Genomic DNA, 18399 nt, shown 5'->3' with positions numbered 1-18399 from the left:
CTAATGATCTATAATCAATATCTGTATCATGGAAATCCATTTAATGATTGTAGAATAATGTTGCAGGCTAAGTAATACAATGTAATTATCTGACTATCTTGGACTGATCCAGACCTACAGTCTGCGTTTTCTTGTAATCCAAAGCTGCATTCACAATTCCACTGCTGGAAACAGTCAGCAAGCTTGTCATCAAACAACCGGCTAACAATTTTCACCAGTTGTTTTCTCCCACAATCAGATTACTGTACGATTCCAGAGGTAAAGATTACACGTCAGTGTGCAGATCAGCAGAGCACGTGTTGTAGCAGACACTGAGTCAGCAGGGAATTCTTGGGAATTATTAGCTCTGAAGCCCATAGAAATGGAAATGCAGCTCTGGGGTAAATTGGGTTTGTAACTCTGGATATATATTGGGATGAAGTAATAGAAATTTGGGCGACATAGATGCAGAGAGTCATGTGCAGTAGGGTCTGGGGCAGTGTGATATTCCTTACCATAGCCACTCTTCTTGGGGGACACCGGAGGCTCAGGAAGAGTTTCTGGCTGTAATTTGGAATAATTCGGTGGAGTCTTGGGTGGAGGGAATAGCTTCTGCCCTGAGGCTGCTTTGGGTGCCATATAAGGTGGAAGGTAGCCTTGTTGAACAGGTGGTCCATCTTGGCAAGAGTCTCCTGAATGTCCGGGACAGCAGCGCCACTGGAGCTCGGTCACCATCTTGTATCCAATCTTATACTTGGGTCTGAAGAGAGTCCGATACCTGTTTACAGAAGAACATATCCATGAATGTGGAATTAACTTAAAACCCAGAACTTTCTGTCTCTACCTATAGAATATTTACTAGACCTAGAATGGTGGATCTACTATTGCAGAAGAGGAAAACATCTGCATAGAGTTTGTAAGTTTCCCTCTGGGTAAAGCGATTTACTTACATACGATTTAGGGAAAGTTTCCCTGATGTCTATATGTGCTTGAAATGAAAGAAACCTGATATGAAGCAATGTTCAGGTCACGCCATGCTTGGCACTTACATTACAGTTCCTGGACACTTGGGTCCCCAGCTGCACTTGAGGTACTCGGCTTTGATATATGGTTCTGTACCATCCTGCAGGGTGCAGGTCACGTTCTTCTCCACCACATACACACAATAATTCCTAGAAAAGAACAGAAAATTCATAATAGTAAAAGTAGAAAATGTGACTCCTTCTATACAGATGGAGACGGCACTGATCTAGTAACGATGCTCTTCCTTCAGAAACTCTATACACTTATCGATGAATCGTCACGTGCCCTGCTGTGTCGGGGGGCGCTGGCAATAGAAGAAGACACAATTTTCCTACATTATTCCAGGCAGAGAGCCAGAAACATGCAAGAACAAGGGATCTCAGTCACAGAGCCGTTATATGAGCCTGTAGAATATTGTTCCACTAATTTTTAACATACTTCTCCGAAATAATGGATTCATAATACAACCACAACAAATATATGTCAAGAAATCCCTGGACTACAGCCCCCAGCGTGCTGTTCATTGCCTTGTGGCAGGATATTAGCCAGTGTCCTACCTTTGGTGCCAGGTATAACCTTCATTTCGCACTATTTTTTATCTTATGCATTATATAGAAAGCTGGAGCTCGGTTTTCTTGTACCCTGGGGCAAAGGTTTAAATTGCTGTCCTGGCCTTGTACATAATTATCATAATGAAATAGCTTGTTGGAATCCCCCGGAGCACATGCCCCCATTGTCTGCCACAAGCTATGGGTACAGAAGAAGACACTCCAGGATCTGGTCTATCCCCCACTGCGCTCCTATATTTTTGTATGTCTAACAGCAATCTTTACATCTTTTGATTGATCCATACAAAGGTAATAGCAATATATGTTCAGCTACACATAAAGTAAAATGTAAGTAACTTATTCTACAATGTAGAAGGACACATATAAGGTCACATTATAACACTGTACTACATAGACATTTCCCTGTTACCTGTGCTTGGTGATGGGCTTGCCGTAGGTCTGAGGTTGGGAGCCTGAGGTATATAAGCTGTGAATGAACCTTCCATTGGCTGGCGGAGGGTAATATGTTCCTTTGGCATCCGCTGGACTTAGTGACCCACTTAAACACAGAGAGACGGCGACTGAAAACAAGATCCTGCGCAGCCTGGTCTCCATTCTTCTCATAGGTGATGGAGCAGGATTGATGATGAGGGCACAAGGAGCAGCCGTGGAGATGTGAAACGTCTATATCCTTTCTCAAGCAGAGTGGTCTCTTAAAGTCCAAGTGGGCTCTAAGTGATGCACTTCAAGGAGCGTCTTCCAGTATCCGGGCAAGCTCCAGAGGGGTCTGTAAACACGTTTCTGTCCTTGACCACCACAGCTAAGATTCCTTGGAAGTCATTAGTCGGGGATGTGAGATGCTTGTCCTCTGGTGTCACTGAGTGAGTGTCAGTGTGACAGTCTTTGGCTCAGTCTAGTAGAATTTCCATCCTATTTCCTGTCCTCTTTCACCTTCTCACTTTTGATTTTCCGAGTCTTTATTCTGCATCTTTCTTTTTCGGGGGCTCACACCTCCGGCGTGCACTTTCCTCTGACAGAGATGAATTGTTTTCTGTATTTCCAACTTTTTCTAAGTCTGACTTGAGTCTTTCTCCCGTCTCCCTCTCTCCCCTGTCCCTGTCAGCTCCTCACTGCTCCCTCTATACCCCAGACCTGTTAAAGGGGAGGGGGTGCCTGGGGTGGAGGGAGAGGAGGAGTTTGTGGGATTAGAATAATATACCCCCCTGCACTGCCCTTTCCTGAATCTGTGTTACCTCTGCCAGCAGCAACATGAGACTAAGGCTGGCACTGAGTGTCACACTCACTGAGCGCACACGTGCACAGCCTGCATGTACGATACAGCGTGGAGCGCAGGGCGCCACCTCATCCACACACAACTTACAGAGAATAAGACATTAGTGAATAATGGCAGATGCAGCTGTGCACAGGATCCATGAGACATGTCTGATTATTGCTGCAATCCCTATTGTATCCAGATGTGATTCCATACAACTTTCCTTTCCCTTCATTGATAATATATTTTTACCCAGCTATAAACATCTGCTGCTTCATTCGACATATCTTTCTCATCTGTATACACATATTTCATTTTTTGCATCTCCGTTTTTTTTTACTCCCATCTCCCAAATGACATTATACACGGCTTCTTTACTGCAGGACATTGGGGCACATGAATCATAAGTCTGGCTTTGTCTATCTGTTTTTTTTTGATGGTCAGATGTAACTTAGCGTTTTTTCCCTTATCGAGACATGTGGCGTTCAATCTCTAGAGTGAATTTGCAACTGTTTAAAACAAAAGTCTCAAAATATTTCCAATTTCTATGCCTGGTCAGCTGTAGATTTGCGGTAAAATTTGCAACTTTTTTGGCGACTTTTTAGAAAGGTTGCAGTGTTCACATCTGGATTCGGGTGATAACTCAGGGAAAACTTTAGAAAACCAGACAATGGCGAACTTTGAAGGGCGACTGGTTTAGGCGCAAAAAAAGTTACATAAAGGTAAAGGAGACATGTGCCCTTATGTGTACCTCCTAGTGACCCCATTTAATAATCCATGGAATGTTGTGAAAAGCTGGAAAAATTTACAAATGTGATGAAATTTACAAAAAAAATGCATTTGCAACATTTGCCTTCTTTATACAGTTTTCACTTTACAGTCCAAATGACACAACCCCTTTTATTGTTTGGGTCAGTATGATCATGGCGATGTCAAATTTTTTAATACCTTTAAAAAAGAGAAAACCTTTCAGGAAAAATAAAATATCTGTATTGCCATATTCTAGCACCCATACATTTTTTTTAAACTGGTGTAAGGCTCAGTTCACACCCACGTTCGGCAGGTTCGGTTTCCCAATTCTTTGTACCCTTGTAAGATAAGATGTTGCTGGAGCTTTCTGGTAGTAGCATATTTCCCTGTCTGTGCTTATACATTGGGGGAGGCAGCTGACATCACCAGTGTTAAGGACCCCAGAACAAGGGTCTCTGCCCTGGAGTAAGTGAGGTCAATGTTGGATGCCTGGTGTATAATATGTGTGGATTTTAATGTGTTGTGAGCAGTCGTAGAATTCCTCACCTCACTGTCACCAAACACAGACGTCTGTCTTTTTGATGTCATTGATGTGTCACCTTCTGCTTCATCTACAGAACAAATATCAGGGATGACACAATTTCCAGCTCGGGACCACCCAGCCCATTACCACAAAGACACCAAGAGCGGGGGTAAATAATGATGTCAGGTGGAGCAGCAGGTCAGGACAGGGCAGCAAGCCCCTAGAAGGAGCATCCAAAAATATCCCATCTATAGTGATAATAATTCCTTTATTTACGCAGCGCTGCACAGAGCTTGTCATCAGTCCCTGTCCCCAATGGGGCTCACAATCTAATCAACCTACCAGTATGTGTTAAAACGTGGGAGGAAACCGGAGGACCCGGAGGAAACCCACGCAAACACGGAGAGAACATACAATAGTGCCATTTATACCTTGGTTTGACAATTTAATAATTGTAAAGATTTAATAATTCAATTTTTTATTCTTTCATATTTTCTAAATATTTTATATATAACCTCCTTAGTTTTCCAAAGTTTGACTTGCCGTTTGCATCTCTGGAGGATACAATGTGATCCAGTTACCAGAGCTCTGTAAGCAGTTGCTCCATTTATTCGGGGGTACAAAGGGCCACTGTTTTATAATCAGTCAGGGTCCAAAAGGTCGGACCAGTATGTTATCCATAATGGAATTTTCTAAAGCTTCTATGACCACAGTATAGAGAGGTTACACTTGCTCTGGAGAACTTCTCTACACATTGGGGCACATTTATTAAGAACAGCGCAGTGTGTACTAGGTGCAGTTTGCCTGTGTAGTCTGCAGGGGGCGCCACATTCAGGATTTCTGGCACATGTTCTGCATGAATCTGGCGCAGAATGCACTGCCCCGACACAGTGCACCACTTCGGTGCACCTTTAACATTGGGCCTGTGACACAATTCTGTCGGACTCTGCATGATAAATTTCCCCCTTCAATGCAGAAATTTGTTATGCATGAAGAATAGCGCAGACGCGCCACAAAACGGTCGCCTGTGACACAAATGTGTCTCGGACACTTCTTAAAGGAAACCTACCACTTGTAGTGGCAGGTTTCAGATGGAAATACCGGGCACCAGCTCAGGGTGAGCTGGTGCCGGAGCTTATTTTCGTTAGTGTTTTAAACCGCAGTATCACGGTTTCAAACACTTTTTAAACTGTATAGCCGGCGCAGGGAGGTACGCGCTCGGCGCTTACCATGCGCGCGGCTACATAGGAAGTGAAGGAGAGCCGCGCGCATGGTAAGCGCCGAGCGCGTACCTCCCTGCGCCGGCTATAAAGTTTAAAAAGTGTTTTAAACCGCGATACTGCGGTTTAAAACACTAACGAAAATAAGCTCCGGCACCAGCTCACCCTGAGCTGGTGCCCGGTATTTCCATCTGAAACCTGCCACTTCAAGTGGTAGGTTTCCTTTAAATACCTGTGCAAGCAGTTTCCACTAGAAATAACGTGCAAAGTCCGACAGAAAACTGGCGCAGGGTCCTAAGTAAATGTGCGCCTTTATTTTGAATGGTTATTGTGTAATACTTCATTTTTCATGTGGAGAAATGAACGAAACCAGAAGCTTTTTATGTTCATTTCGTTTCATGTTTTTGAGGACTGAAGCGGGGTTATATACCAATTTCCAGGACCATTGGAAAAACATCGGTTCTGACCAAATAGATTTGGATCCTAATCAAATCTTTTAAAAGAATCCCAAAATTTGGAATATTCGCTCATCTATTTTAGAGAGGTTGTCCAAATTTAGGAAGTTATCCTCAATCCAACTTCCTTATCGGTGAGGATTCGACTGCTGGAACCCCAGTGATAGTGAGAACGGCACTTAGGAGAACGACAATCTCCAGCCACTCTCATAGAATCTAATGGATCGGCAGGGTGAATGTTCAGTCTTCCGCTCCGTCCATTAGTGAGAACAGGATTCCCTTTCTCTTGATCGTGGGGGTCCCAGCTGTTGGACCCTCACCGATTAGGAACATAACTTGTGTTGCACCTGCTCTTGCCAGACTTTATAAATCTTCCACATGACCATGGAGGAGCTCTCCCTTTCTCCCTTTCTTCTTTGCCTGACCTTCCTTTTCCTGCAAAACAAAGCATTGAGATATATCAGTCTGGAAATGGTTATAAAGCCATCACTTCTACATCGAACCACAATGACAATCATTATCTCCCAAACAAGAAGATTTGGAACAACAGTGAATCGAGCGGTTGCAGCCAGGAAGCCACAAACATCTCAGAGGCCAAAGAACTGCAAACTTCTGTGGCCTCAACTAAGATTGATGTTCATTACTCAGAACCTGGATGATCCCCAACCCGATAATGCATTCTGGGAGAGCTGTGAACACCCCATGCCCCATTATGTAATGTAAATATACGGTTTCACAGAAATAAACTTCTGCCAACTAGCAAATATGCCATACCTCCCAACCGTTCCAGATCCGGCGGGACAGTACCAGATTTTGGGTTCTGTTGGATGCAAATTTCCTGCTTATGATAGAATTGAATACAATGATGACACAGAGAGCTTACATCTCAGCATATCATCACTGTTGTTCTGCTCTGATATCTGCAGCGGAGGAAGGCCGGCGTAATTCAATGACATCATTGCGCCTTCTGGCTTCAGAGCCAATGGCAGAAGAGGAAGCTGTGAGGGAACGGGTAGATGTCTGATGTTTTTTTGTATTAAATATACAGCAACAGGAGGAGGAGAGGGACCACAGTCTACAGGGGCAGGAAAAGAGAGGCCACAATCTCAAGGGGCAGGTGGAGAGGGGTCACAAGTTGAAGACATGGGAGACAGGCCACAGAGGGGCCACAGTGTGATGGTGAGGAGGAGAGGGGCCAAGATTTGAAGGGGAAGTAGGAGGACATGAGCCAAAATGTGAAGCATCAGAGGGGCCATGATCCGATGGGGAGGAGAGGAGCCACAATGTGAGGTGTAGGAGGAAAGGGGCAACAAAGTGTGGGGCCCCAATGTGAAGGGTTGTAGGACAGGGGGCACAGTGTGAGGGAAGGAGAAGAGGGACAACAATGTGAGCAGGATCAACTCTGAAGTACCTAAAGCACTTGAGGACTGGAGAACATTGACTCACTAAGCGAGTAGGATTGTTCTGAATTATTACAGTCCCATCGATACGTGTCACCCACAGTTCCTCGCTCCTCACTACCTTATGAGCTTTTAGAATGGGACATGATCCAGATGCCAATTGACATAGATGTAGGGCCACCCCTACTACTACTTTTTGGGATGTGGGAATGTCCACTCTTACAAATGTTCTGGTCATTTGTTATATTTACATTGGGGCTCATTTACTAAGCGCTGCTTACTTTTGTCGGACTGTGCACTTTTTTCGGGGATTACACGGCATGGACAGGTATTTAACAAGTGTCTGCGCTGGGATTTTGGTGCATGCAACCTTTTTTTTTGGCGCGGGTGCGCTGGCTTCAATGTGTCACAATTTAGGGGGTGTACTTTTGGATGATCCGACTGATTCAGACTGAGCGCAGGATTTAACTTTCAAATTGTGTCACAAGCCCAAGCACTGAGATGCACCACTAAAAAGATGGTGAACTCTGTCGGACCTGAGCGGGGAAGCAGCACATGCAGGATATCTGGCACACGATCTTAGTGAATCGCAGCACAGTGCATTATAGACGGAGAATGCACTTTCGGTGAACTACAGCGGGAATGTAAGTAAATGAGCCCCATTTTTGATATTGTAGAAGTCCCTATAGACTTAACCCTTGCTAGATGGAGAGCTTTGGCCTCACTATTTGAGGATCTTCCTCCTTGAGACACTTTTCATGGCTCGTAACATTAGGTGGATGGATTCACGCCCATCTAAATATTCCCAAAGGAAAAATCTAGTCAATGCAAAACTGTGATACGTGATTGAGTGACTAGGCCTATGCAATCTTTACTGTTGGTTTTGTAATGTTTTTGTTTTTGTATTCTTCGCCTTGACATGCAACACTTTGATCACTGGGAGAAGTATTTAAGAAGTGTATTTTCCTTGTATACATCTCCTTAACCTATCAATAAATGAGTAATAAAAAAAAAGCAATCTTAGGGGGAGGAGGACAGCGACCACAATTAGGGGGGGGGGGGTAGAAGTTCAGAAAGCGAGGGCATGATAAGTGGGGTGTAAATAAAATGGCTTGAATAGTTGCGGACTTTAAACTAATGCTAAGGAATGTGGTCAGGGCGGCAAAGGGTGCGGATTGGGCAGATTTTTTTTTGCTACATTTCTTGTAGTTCCTTGTACTGTTCTGTTTTATGTGGGGAAAGATGCTGTTTGATGCTGCAAGTGCAATGGCGGAGGGGGAAAAGCTTTTGTCAGTCTCAGGACCTTGAACTCCTGCCATTTATCAATTACCGTATTTTTCGGACTATAAGGCGCACTAAAAATCCTTTGATTTTCTCAGAAATCCAAGGTGCGCCTTATAGTCCAGTGCGCCTTATATATGAACCTTACTTACAGATAACAGCTGCCTTGTACTGTGCACAGGTCTGCCACCTGCTGGTCATTCATCCTTATAATCAGGTGCACCTTGTAATCCGGAGCGCCTTATATATGAACCTAGACATTTTAGCAGGCATTTATTGATGGTGCGCCTTATAATCCGGTGCACCTTATAGTCCGAAAAATTCTGTAACCTGACCAAGAATATAATAGATGTGAAAAAAACACTTCTTCTGTCTGAAGTTGATCACGTTGTTTTAAGGCCTTATATTATATCATTCTTAATCTTTATAGATGAAACAGCCGCCTGCTAGATAACTTCTTATAACTGTGTAATACATCCGGATCATTATAGATCATTACAGAGGCCCAGTCTCTATTCCTGACATCTCTGTTTTAGCAAATCCCATTCTATTCCTCAAAAGACCTGCATATCTTTTATTTTTTTTAATTCTGTGCTGTGCTTTTCCCATGTTAATTCTCATAAAAATTCTAAAAGAAAAATTGACAAATGGGAGTTTCCATTCTTATTGTCAAAGGGGTGTGTCTGAAGTGATTGCATAATGTTTGCCCCATATATTAACACCCAGATATCGAAAATTTGTAAGAGCTAATGTTGTACCTATACTATTTAGAATTGTAAATTGCACTATATGTAACACCCTTTTTTGGGGGGGGGGATTTATCACATGCTGTGTATGATGTGTATGCACGCACAATGCACGCACAATGAATAAGTTATAACACAGTGAAAACAAGTAGAGAGAGCCCGGCGCACATAATAAACAATACTGCAAAATCATTTTCGGTGGACTTCTAAATATTTCGGAGGGGGGTGAGGCTCCGGGGGGCCCTGCTTCCCCAGCACCAACCCCAGACTGCCAGCTATTTCCTGAGATTAAAGCACCTTACAGAAAACACTCTGAGAATTTCTCCCTGCGTCTTGCTTTGCGCATCAAGGACCCAGAATTTCTGGGGGGAGGGAGAGCAGCTCGAGGGGGGGCACAGAGAGTATCCGAAAGCTGGATCCAGGGTGAAGGTCTTGTACTGAACGCAGGTCCATATGTTATAGCTCATAAGCGCCAGGCTTTCCTCTTCGTGTCAGCTCATTGTTTCTGTCTATTGACCTTGAATTTGCAAAGTCAATATAGTAATTTAGTCGTCATAAAGGATGTGGTCCTGGTATTTAGCTGTGTGTATTGTCCCAATCTGTATGTTATTACTATACTGTCAGAGCCCTCGCCTCCCCATTACTGCTAATAGCCTCTATTCAGAGGAGAGGATTTCCATCCCAGAATTAAGGGAATTCTACCAGGAACGGCAAAATTTAGCTCAGCCATTTCTGATTTTAAAAAAAAAACCTCCGATGTCACACGTGCCTCAATCGGGGATCACGTCCCCCTGTTTGTGCCCATCTAAATAAGAACGTTTGTGTGTATAAGGCATGAGGCTATGTATACAGTATATGAAGTGTACATCTGCATCATAATGTTATGTGTTATAAAACTGACATACTAACTCAAATTATCTTTGACGGGAGTGTATCTCGAAGAGTATGCACCCACAGCAGTTGTTGCCAGAAACAAAAACTGAGAAGAATATTTTTTTCCTTTTTTTTTGCAGTAGTCTTCTGTATAGCAAAGCGTAGTTCATTTGGTTTACAAAATGTATATGTCAGGAGCTTTATTTCTTTTAAATTCAACTTAACAGCCTGCAAATGTGGCACATCTATCACAGTGGCTCCTCCTACAGCTCCTGCTATATATCAGTGCTCAGGCATGTAAACAAAGATTCACGGGGAGTCTGCACACAGCACAAAAGTAAGTAGCTGGACTGCTGAGTCACTTGATGAACATTCAGGGATTATGTACAAGGCAGTAAAGACCCATGGGCAACTTATGTAAAAGAGTGTCCAACCCCTTTAAGAAATGCTACAAGCAGAGACCTAGAAAACTATGAGGAATTGAAGCAGAATGGAGTTTTTATCATACAAAGGATAGCATTTATTTGATTAAACTAGCATCATAGTGATTTACAATGGGAACAGAAAGTATTCGGACCCCTTTACATTTTTCAATCTTTGTTTCATTGCAGCCATTTGGAAAATCAGCAGTTTTTTTTTTTTTGCTCATTAATGTACACTCTGCCCCATCTTGACATAAAAAATAACTAAATTTAGATAGTTTTGCTAACTTATTTAACAAGAAAAATCGAAATATCACATGGTGATGAATATTCAGCCCCTTTGCTCAGTGTTGAGTAGAAAAAGCTTTGGAGCTGGTGCAGCCAGGAGTCTTCTTGGGAAGATACAAGTTCCTCACCCCTGGATTTGGGGATCCTCTGCCTCATCCTTGCAGATCCTCTCCAGTTCCCTCAGGTTGGATGGTGAACGTAGGTGGATTCCATTTTCAGGTCTCTCTAGTGATACTGAATTGGGTTTAGGTCCGGGCTCTGGTTGGGCCATCCAAGTCACAGATGTTCTGAAGCCTCTGCTCTGTTATTTTAGCTGTGTGCTTAGGGTCATTGTCTTGTTAGAAGGTGAAGCTTCAGTCCAGTCTGAGGTTCAGAGCACTCTGGAAGAGGTTTTCATCGAGGATATATACGTTCTTGGCCGCATTCATCTTTCCTTTAATTGCAACCAGTCGTCCTGTCCCATCTTCCTATTTGATCTCTGGAGCTCAGCCAGAGTGATCTTGGGGCTCTTCTCCTACGTTTGCTTAATTAAGCTGGACGACCAGGTCAAGGAAGAGTGATGGCCATCCCAAACTTCTTTTAAGGATTATAGAGGCCAATGTACTCTTAGAAACCTTGAGTGCTGCAGAAATTCTTTTGTAGCCTTGGCCAGATCTGTGCCTTGCCAAAATTCTGTCTCTGAGTTTCTTGGGCAGTTCCTTAGACCTCATGATTCTCACGTGCTGTGACATGCACTGTGAGTTGTGAGTTCTTTCCTAATCAAATCCAATCAGTTAAATGAAACACAGCTGGACTCCAATGAAGGAGTAAAACCATAGCTAGGAGGATCAGTTTTTCCTGTTTAATAAATTAGCAAAAATATCTACATTTCAGTTTTTTTTCTGTCAAGATGAGGAGCAGAGTGTACATTAATGAGCAGAAAGTAACTTTTTTGATCTTACCAATTGGCTCCAATGAAACAACGAGTGAAAAATTTAAAGGGATCTGAATAATTTCTGTACCCACTGTATGATGATAACTTTGATACTCAGAGTCTTGTCCAGGACACTGTGGTTGGTCCGTGAAACAGGACACAGCACAGTCTGTGATTCACGGAGCGACCATGGCCGTGTGAAATTATTAGCAATAAATACAAATACTTTAAAACCACAGATATGCAGTACATACGTATACTAGTACACAAACATTTTATACACCTTACATACATTCACACTAACGAAAAACTAAATACTGTACATTTACATTTATACATTCACCTCATTCTTCTGAATTGCATGCAGGTAGTCTCAATGAGGTTACTATGGTCCATTATTATATCCCAGACAGATAGAGGGGAGGGGTGAAGTGGATACAACTCGCAGTACACGCAAATACCTTGTGCAGAGCAGGATTAAGGATGGTGGGGGCCCCACTAAATGTAGCACCTCCCAGTAGCATGTGAGGGAACAGTCATTGCACATCGCTCCCAGAGACAGTCAGCTGTGAGCTAAACTCAAACATTGCTGTTGGCCTGTCTTGGTAGTGAATTGGTGGGGGCCCCGGGGTGCGTACCCTGGGAGCCCACCAAGTAATCCTGCCCTGACCGTGTGGGGCTGAAACCTGAGTCACTAATCTTCTTGAAAATCAGACATTTATCTAGAGGGAGCTTTTTTTTTTAGTCACCCTGAAAAATCTATTTGCATATTCCTAATACATGCATTTTTCTAAAATTCTGTGCCAAATTTTGCTGTACTTGTTGTAATTGCTGTGTTACTAAATCTGTACAAAACAAATACAACGTGAGCCTCCTCTACAGTGATCCACAGTCTATGAGCCCAGGGAATGTATACACTAAGCATCTTCTGGCATCTTACTGAAACATGTCAGGAAATGTTATTGGTGGCTTTGTGAGATGAGCCCCCCGCTGATCGCTAGAACGAAGAGGCTGCGTAGCTCTAACGGACGTCGTGCCCCTTTGGCCTTGGTCGGCTTCGCTCTGAGATTTCCATATCTCTGCACAGAGGATACAGTGTTTTAATGGGACTGTAATGTCCGCTCAGCGTTCTTCAAAATATTCAAGTGGCAGAAAGGGCACAGAGACTTCTAGTACAAGGCAGGCGGTCTGGGGTTACATAATCTTGAGTGACCCCCAAATTTATTTTACAAAATATTTAACACTACACCAAAAAATTTACTGAAAACGTTAGATTTTTTTACATTTAGATGTGTTTTGTGCTGCGCTGTTTTTTGAGTTTTTAGAATTTTAGAATTTTCAAAACTGCAACCAAATAGTAAATTAATCGCATGCGTTTCTCGCACAGTGTTTGATGTGGTTTTGACTACACGGGCAAAAACAATTTATGTGACGGTCGGTTTCATTTTGTAACATGAAATTCCGAGTAGACTCGGTTAATCATCAAATGTAGGTATTTATCAGCTGCGGAAACATAAACTCCCTTCCGGATTCCAATTAGTCCCTTCTGGAAGTTATCTTTCCAATCAGCCGTCATCACATTTCTTAATAGGAAGGCCCACGCCCTGACTGCTGTCTCTTTAAAAAAAAATCACTTATTTTCCCAGTGCAGGACTTGGTTGTATGTGAAAAGTGATGACTGCAGCCACTCACACCTATTAGTAAGTACAGAAGATGTGTAACATAGCACCTATACAATCTATGGGGGAGATTTATCAGAAGTGGCTGAGGTAACAAAAAGTTCGAGTTGCTCATGCAACCAATCAGAGCTCAGCATTCATTTCCCCACAGCTGTTTATAAAATTACAGCTGAGCTCTGATTGGTTTCCTTGAGCAACTAGAAATCTCAGGAACTTTTGATAAATCTCACCAATTACATGCTCATAATACTGGCTCATTGGGACCTATTGCTTATTCTAACAGACCATACATATGAAACTGGCTAAAAGCATACCTTACCAGTGTACCAATGAAGAGTTGAAATAGTTCTATTCATTATATGACATGTGTCCCTCCTCTGTAGACTCTTATCTGTTGTTTCATTAAAAAAAATTCAAGCCGTGAGCTTCCCACATCCTCTCTCCCTGCCTACTTGTCGGCCCTGCATAAACTGCTGGAGATAACTGGGTGACGCTACCTACCCTGATACGTGCATAGTAAGACAAATAACAAGAGAGACAGAAAGAAGCCCGGTCAAGAAACCAGAGTGAAAACCAAGGTGGCGATGAGGTACAAAATTGTAAGGCAATAGAATAATCAAAAGGTACAAGCAAAGATCAGAATCATAACCAAATTACAGTAGAGTATACAGATATCAAGAGTCAAGAAGAATTGTCTAACAGGCATAAGGGATGAAATAGGATATACGCAGTTACTGGACCCTAGGAGCTCTTTGGTGCAACTTTCATAGGACTGTGTGCACACACAATCCCAGCTGAGAGAGGCTACTGACTAGTATTAATCAGACCTCTACACTTGTGATACTCAGCCAGGAAAACTCAAACTGCTTAACTAGAACATACAGGAGTTCTGACATCTCACATCTCTAGTTATCAGTAGTCTCCGTGCTGGTGGGGAGACTAGCTACTATGATGTCTCCCATGCACAGCAGACAGAAACTAGAGAATAATCGGCCCCATAACTCTTCCACTCACACCAAATCCTCATCAGGATCATAAAGGACAATAGTGACTCTGTGATGATCATGTCCAGATAGTTTTAGTCAATGACCTCTACTCATACAGGTCCATGGTTACAGATGGTCAGTGCTGGCTCTGCTATTATTTTCTCTTTAGCCCCAAATCGCATAGAGAAGGGGCTGGGGACTGTAGGGGATTTCCGGTGATGGTACAGAAGGCGGCACAAGAAGTGATTGGCCCCTTCTTTAGGCGGTCCCAAAAAGGGGCTGGATTTGGCAGGCTTACTGGGGCCCGCCCCCTGGTTTTTAAAAGCATTGGGGGCACGTGGAGGGGCCTCTTTCCTTCTGCCCTCAGGACCGAGCGGTGTGAACTCGGCCACCCACCCTTGCCCTCAGGTTAATTTTCGTGTACAGGTGGTTTTCCGGTTTCTGGCTGTTCTCTGTCTTCCTTTCAGATGTCACAGCATTGGCGGATTTTCACATGCCCGAAGGCAAGATGAAGGTGCCCACATGACGTCTGACGCCATTCAGGTGAAAGGTTTTTGCTCAAGAAGAAGCGAAGGGCCCGGATGGGCATGAATTTTTGTTCCAACTATTTGGCATTTTTTCTATTGGTTATTTAATTAATTAATTGGTTTAACTTTGCGAGGATTTAAAATTTCAGGTCAAGAGTCTGAATATTTTGGGCTAAGTTTACAAGTCCCTACAGTCTGCTTATATGTTCTTGCCTTATTCTTTCTTCTTTACTGTGCTGCTGTGTTAGGAAGAAAGCACTTACCTGTATATTCTTCTAACCCTGGACAATCCCTTTAAATCAACTGTGAGTTCCTCAATTATACCAGCCCAATTCTGATGCAGAAGAAAATTACAAAAAAAAAAAAAATTGTGACCACATATTTCACTAATGCAGGGGATTCACTTGTTGGAAAGTATGACGAAAAAAGATTCACATGAGAATCATTTAAGGGGATTCATCCCAATCCTTTGTGTGATACATAGAGTAAGGGATGAAGAACAGGTGACCTGCGTTGTATCACAAGCGCTGGTGGTTACATTGATGATATTGCCGGCTACATGATTGTATTTGGGGATTTAGCAGAAACTGCAGATCTCTGCCAGGACTTAACAATAATGGCCCGGCATGGATGTATGGAGATGAAATAAATTACCCATAAATCTTAGCCGGAGCAGACGCAGTGACAAAGCCTCCTCTTATGTGGGCCTTTTATGTCTGCAGGTGCGTTTTCCTGGCCAAACTATTGTGTTCCAGAAAGTCCATTTCAGTGAGTCTGTTTATACTAAGATCAGAAGCGACGCTTTTATTCCAGATATAATGGCACTTAACCAGCAACCTGCGCTCTCCATAGGGAATGCTATTAAATACTACAATGAAAGGTAATGTGCCCGGCCCGTACTTATGACATGGTACAATGGATGTGATTGAAGATATAGAAGCGCTTTGCTGACTAATAGAAATAAGAAGGAGGGAAATATATCCAGGACAATTAGCAAAATCCCTTGTCATGGTCTGTGCAGCATTAACCTGCGTGTGACTTATCATGCGGCTCTGGTTTTCAGATACAATATTTACTGGATTACTTTATTGTGCATTTTTATTGGACAGGAAAAGTGAGAAAACAGAAGTATTCACAAGGGCTAGTGATTAGATATAAGCCGAACCAAATTTTTCGGTAGTTTCTCCAGGAGTCGATTTGCCAAATTGGCTGTTTAGTCCGTCGCCAATCCGGCAATATGTCCTGGTTGTGCGGGATGCACTCGAACCCAGATGGAAACTTCAGGTCCATTCAACCCTACTAGTGATGAATAGACAACTTGATCTTGTGGGTTATACCTGGTATATAGGGGTTGGTACTTACTAAGAATTTTTTTTAAGGAAGAACAAGTGCTGATCCATGGCAGGGATGGCAAAATTTACTGATGTGTGTGGGGTGGAGTGAAGGCAATACAGTTAATAATAATAATTCCTTTATTTATATAGTGCACACAGATTATGCAGCGCTGCACAGAACTTGCCAAATCAGTCCCTGTCCCCAATGGGGCTCACAATCTAATCATCCTACCAGTATGTTTCGGAGTGTGGGAGGAAACCGGAGGATCCTGAGGAAACCCACGCAAACACGGAGAGCATACAAACTCTTTGCAGATGTTGACCTTTGGTCCAAATCCACAAAAAAACCATTGTAGTAAAAATTGCTACTAATGGTTACAGCTTACTATGATGGAAAGGTTAAGGAAAGCACAAATCATCACAATGTGAGCCATGGGATTCGCTGGATCGGGGATCCAAATTTTACTTAAGCTGGCATGCCTATGGTTACTTAATGCTTAGTGGTCCCCAACTGCTTAGATACAGCCCAAGACCGGACATCAAAGCACTTTATTCCGAGCAGTGATTACTTACAATGATGAAGCTGGGAACCGTCAGCTCCCTGCTCCACCATTAAGCCTGTGATCCCGGAAGACTCAATGGGGCTTATTTACTAAGGGTCCGCGGATCGCATTTCCGCTGGGTTTTCGGGGATTGCGTATTTAGAAGGTATTTAGAAGGGGATTTTGGCGCATGTGATCTGATGTTGGCGCAGCTGCGCTGGCTTTCATGTGACAGAAATCGGGGGCGGCCCATCGGACGATCCGACTGATTCGGACTAAGCGCGGGATTTAACTTTAAAATTGTGCTGCAAACATGCACTTACATGCACCGGGAGGAAGAAGGTGAACTCCGGCGCACCTGATTGAGGAAGCAACACATTCAGGAAATCGGGTGCACTATCTTATGGAATCGCGGCACAGTGCATTGTCGCCGTAAACCTTGTTTTTTAAAGTTTAATGTAACATTTAAGCCATATTACATAAATGAATAGTGCAGGTGATGATCATAAGCTTTGTAATGTTCTTCTGTCCTGTTTTCTTCCTCCCTTTCTTTCTAATTTTAACAATGAGTTTGAATCATCTCTCCCTCCTTACTCACACTGATCATGCTGATGAGCATCCTTATCTATCTGTCTGTGGATGGACTTGGGACTTCTGCTCACTACAGGAGAAGAAAGGAGCAAAGAATTGGACAGATAAGTTTGGACTGTAAGTTTTCCATTTTCCTCTGCCCTATTCACTTCCAAAATATATTTAAAAAAATGCTTAATAAGTTTAGGTGCACTTTAAGTGTTACAAACTGCTAGCACAGCTTAATATACCCCTTTGCCCTTCCTATGTTATTGGTGCATTTTTCTGAGATGTAGAGTGACAGACTGTCCTAAAAAGCATTCTCCAAATGCCTCAGATTCTTTTCTACTTTCTCCCCATTACAAGCACGCTTGTCCTCATTATATCACAAAAATACCGAGTGCATGTAACAAGCTCCTCGGTTTAACAAAAGATCTTGGAAGGTTGGAATACAAGAGCATTGCAGAACATTGTAATTTTACCACTTTTTTGGTTCAATACTCCCCTGCATCCAAATGCTCCAGACAGCTTGATGTCCTGCCCCATGTGCACCTCTGCAAGAATGAACCGAACCCATACGGGGTAATTCATTCATGTCTCGAAGGCTCAGACAGTGCAGGGCTCAACGACACTAGTCTAGTGCTGCGCCAGATTCATCATTGTGATGATGAACCTGCCGCAGTATGACTGTCGTGTGCTTCTTTAGATGTGCTTTTAGATGGTCTAAACTGTGGCACACCCACCTAATTTTGTGGCGCTCAAATAATTTTCCACCTGACCACACCCCCTTAGCTTAGGGCCATGCCCCTCCCTTTGTCGGACGAGAAGGAAAAAAATGGTCTAAAAGTTTTCACAAAGGTGTTAGAAAGTATTTTCTTTTTTTGCTCAGGTCATACATAGACATGAGGCGATCATGGAGAGTCCAGGCTTTTATCCAGTAAGGATAGAAGAGAAGTCTATTTTTGGAGGAGTTAATCCCTCTGTTCTATTATATCCCAGACAATTTTGAGAGTGATTTATGCCACTTGCTGATAGCGCACCATTACCTTGTATCGCTGTAGCACCAG

General features: G+C 43.0%; 1 protein-coding gene across 4 annotated transcripts in view; it reads right to left on the bottom strand.

Moving 5' to 3' along the window:
- Positions 1–18399, bottom strand: part of EMILIN3 (elastin microfibril interfacer 3) — a 103086-nt gene that overhangs the window by 7201 nt on the left and 77486 nt on the right. For 3 of the 4 annotated variants that reach the window (XM_072112096.1, XM_072112097.1, XM_072112095.1), the window contains exons 3-4: positions 1029–1151; positions 495–757 (exon numbers count right to left, since the gene is read on the bottom strand). In XM_072112096.1, the coding sequence (XP_071968197.1) occupies positions 495–757; positions 1029–1030 (265 nt within the window). In that variant the 5' untranslated portion in view covers positions 1031–1151. Of the gene's footprint in view, positions 1–494; positions 758–1028; positions 1152–1980; positions 2919–18399 lie in introns of those variants that run through there. The other variant, XM_072112094.1, reaches the window with a different exon arrangement.

Source organism: Engystomops pustulosus, chromosome 6 (genome assembly GCF_040894005.1).
Source record: "Engystomops pustulosus chromosome 6, aEngPut4.maternal, whole genome shotgun sequence".
Taxonomy (NCBI): Eukaryota; Metazoa; Chordata; class Amphibia; order Anura; family Leptodactylidae; genus Engystomops; species Engystomops pustulosus.
Note: the sequence above shows the minus strand (reverse complement) of the source record. Positions and strands in the feature narration are given on the sequence as shown.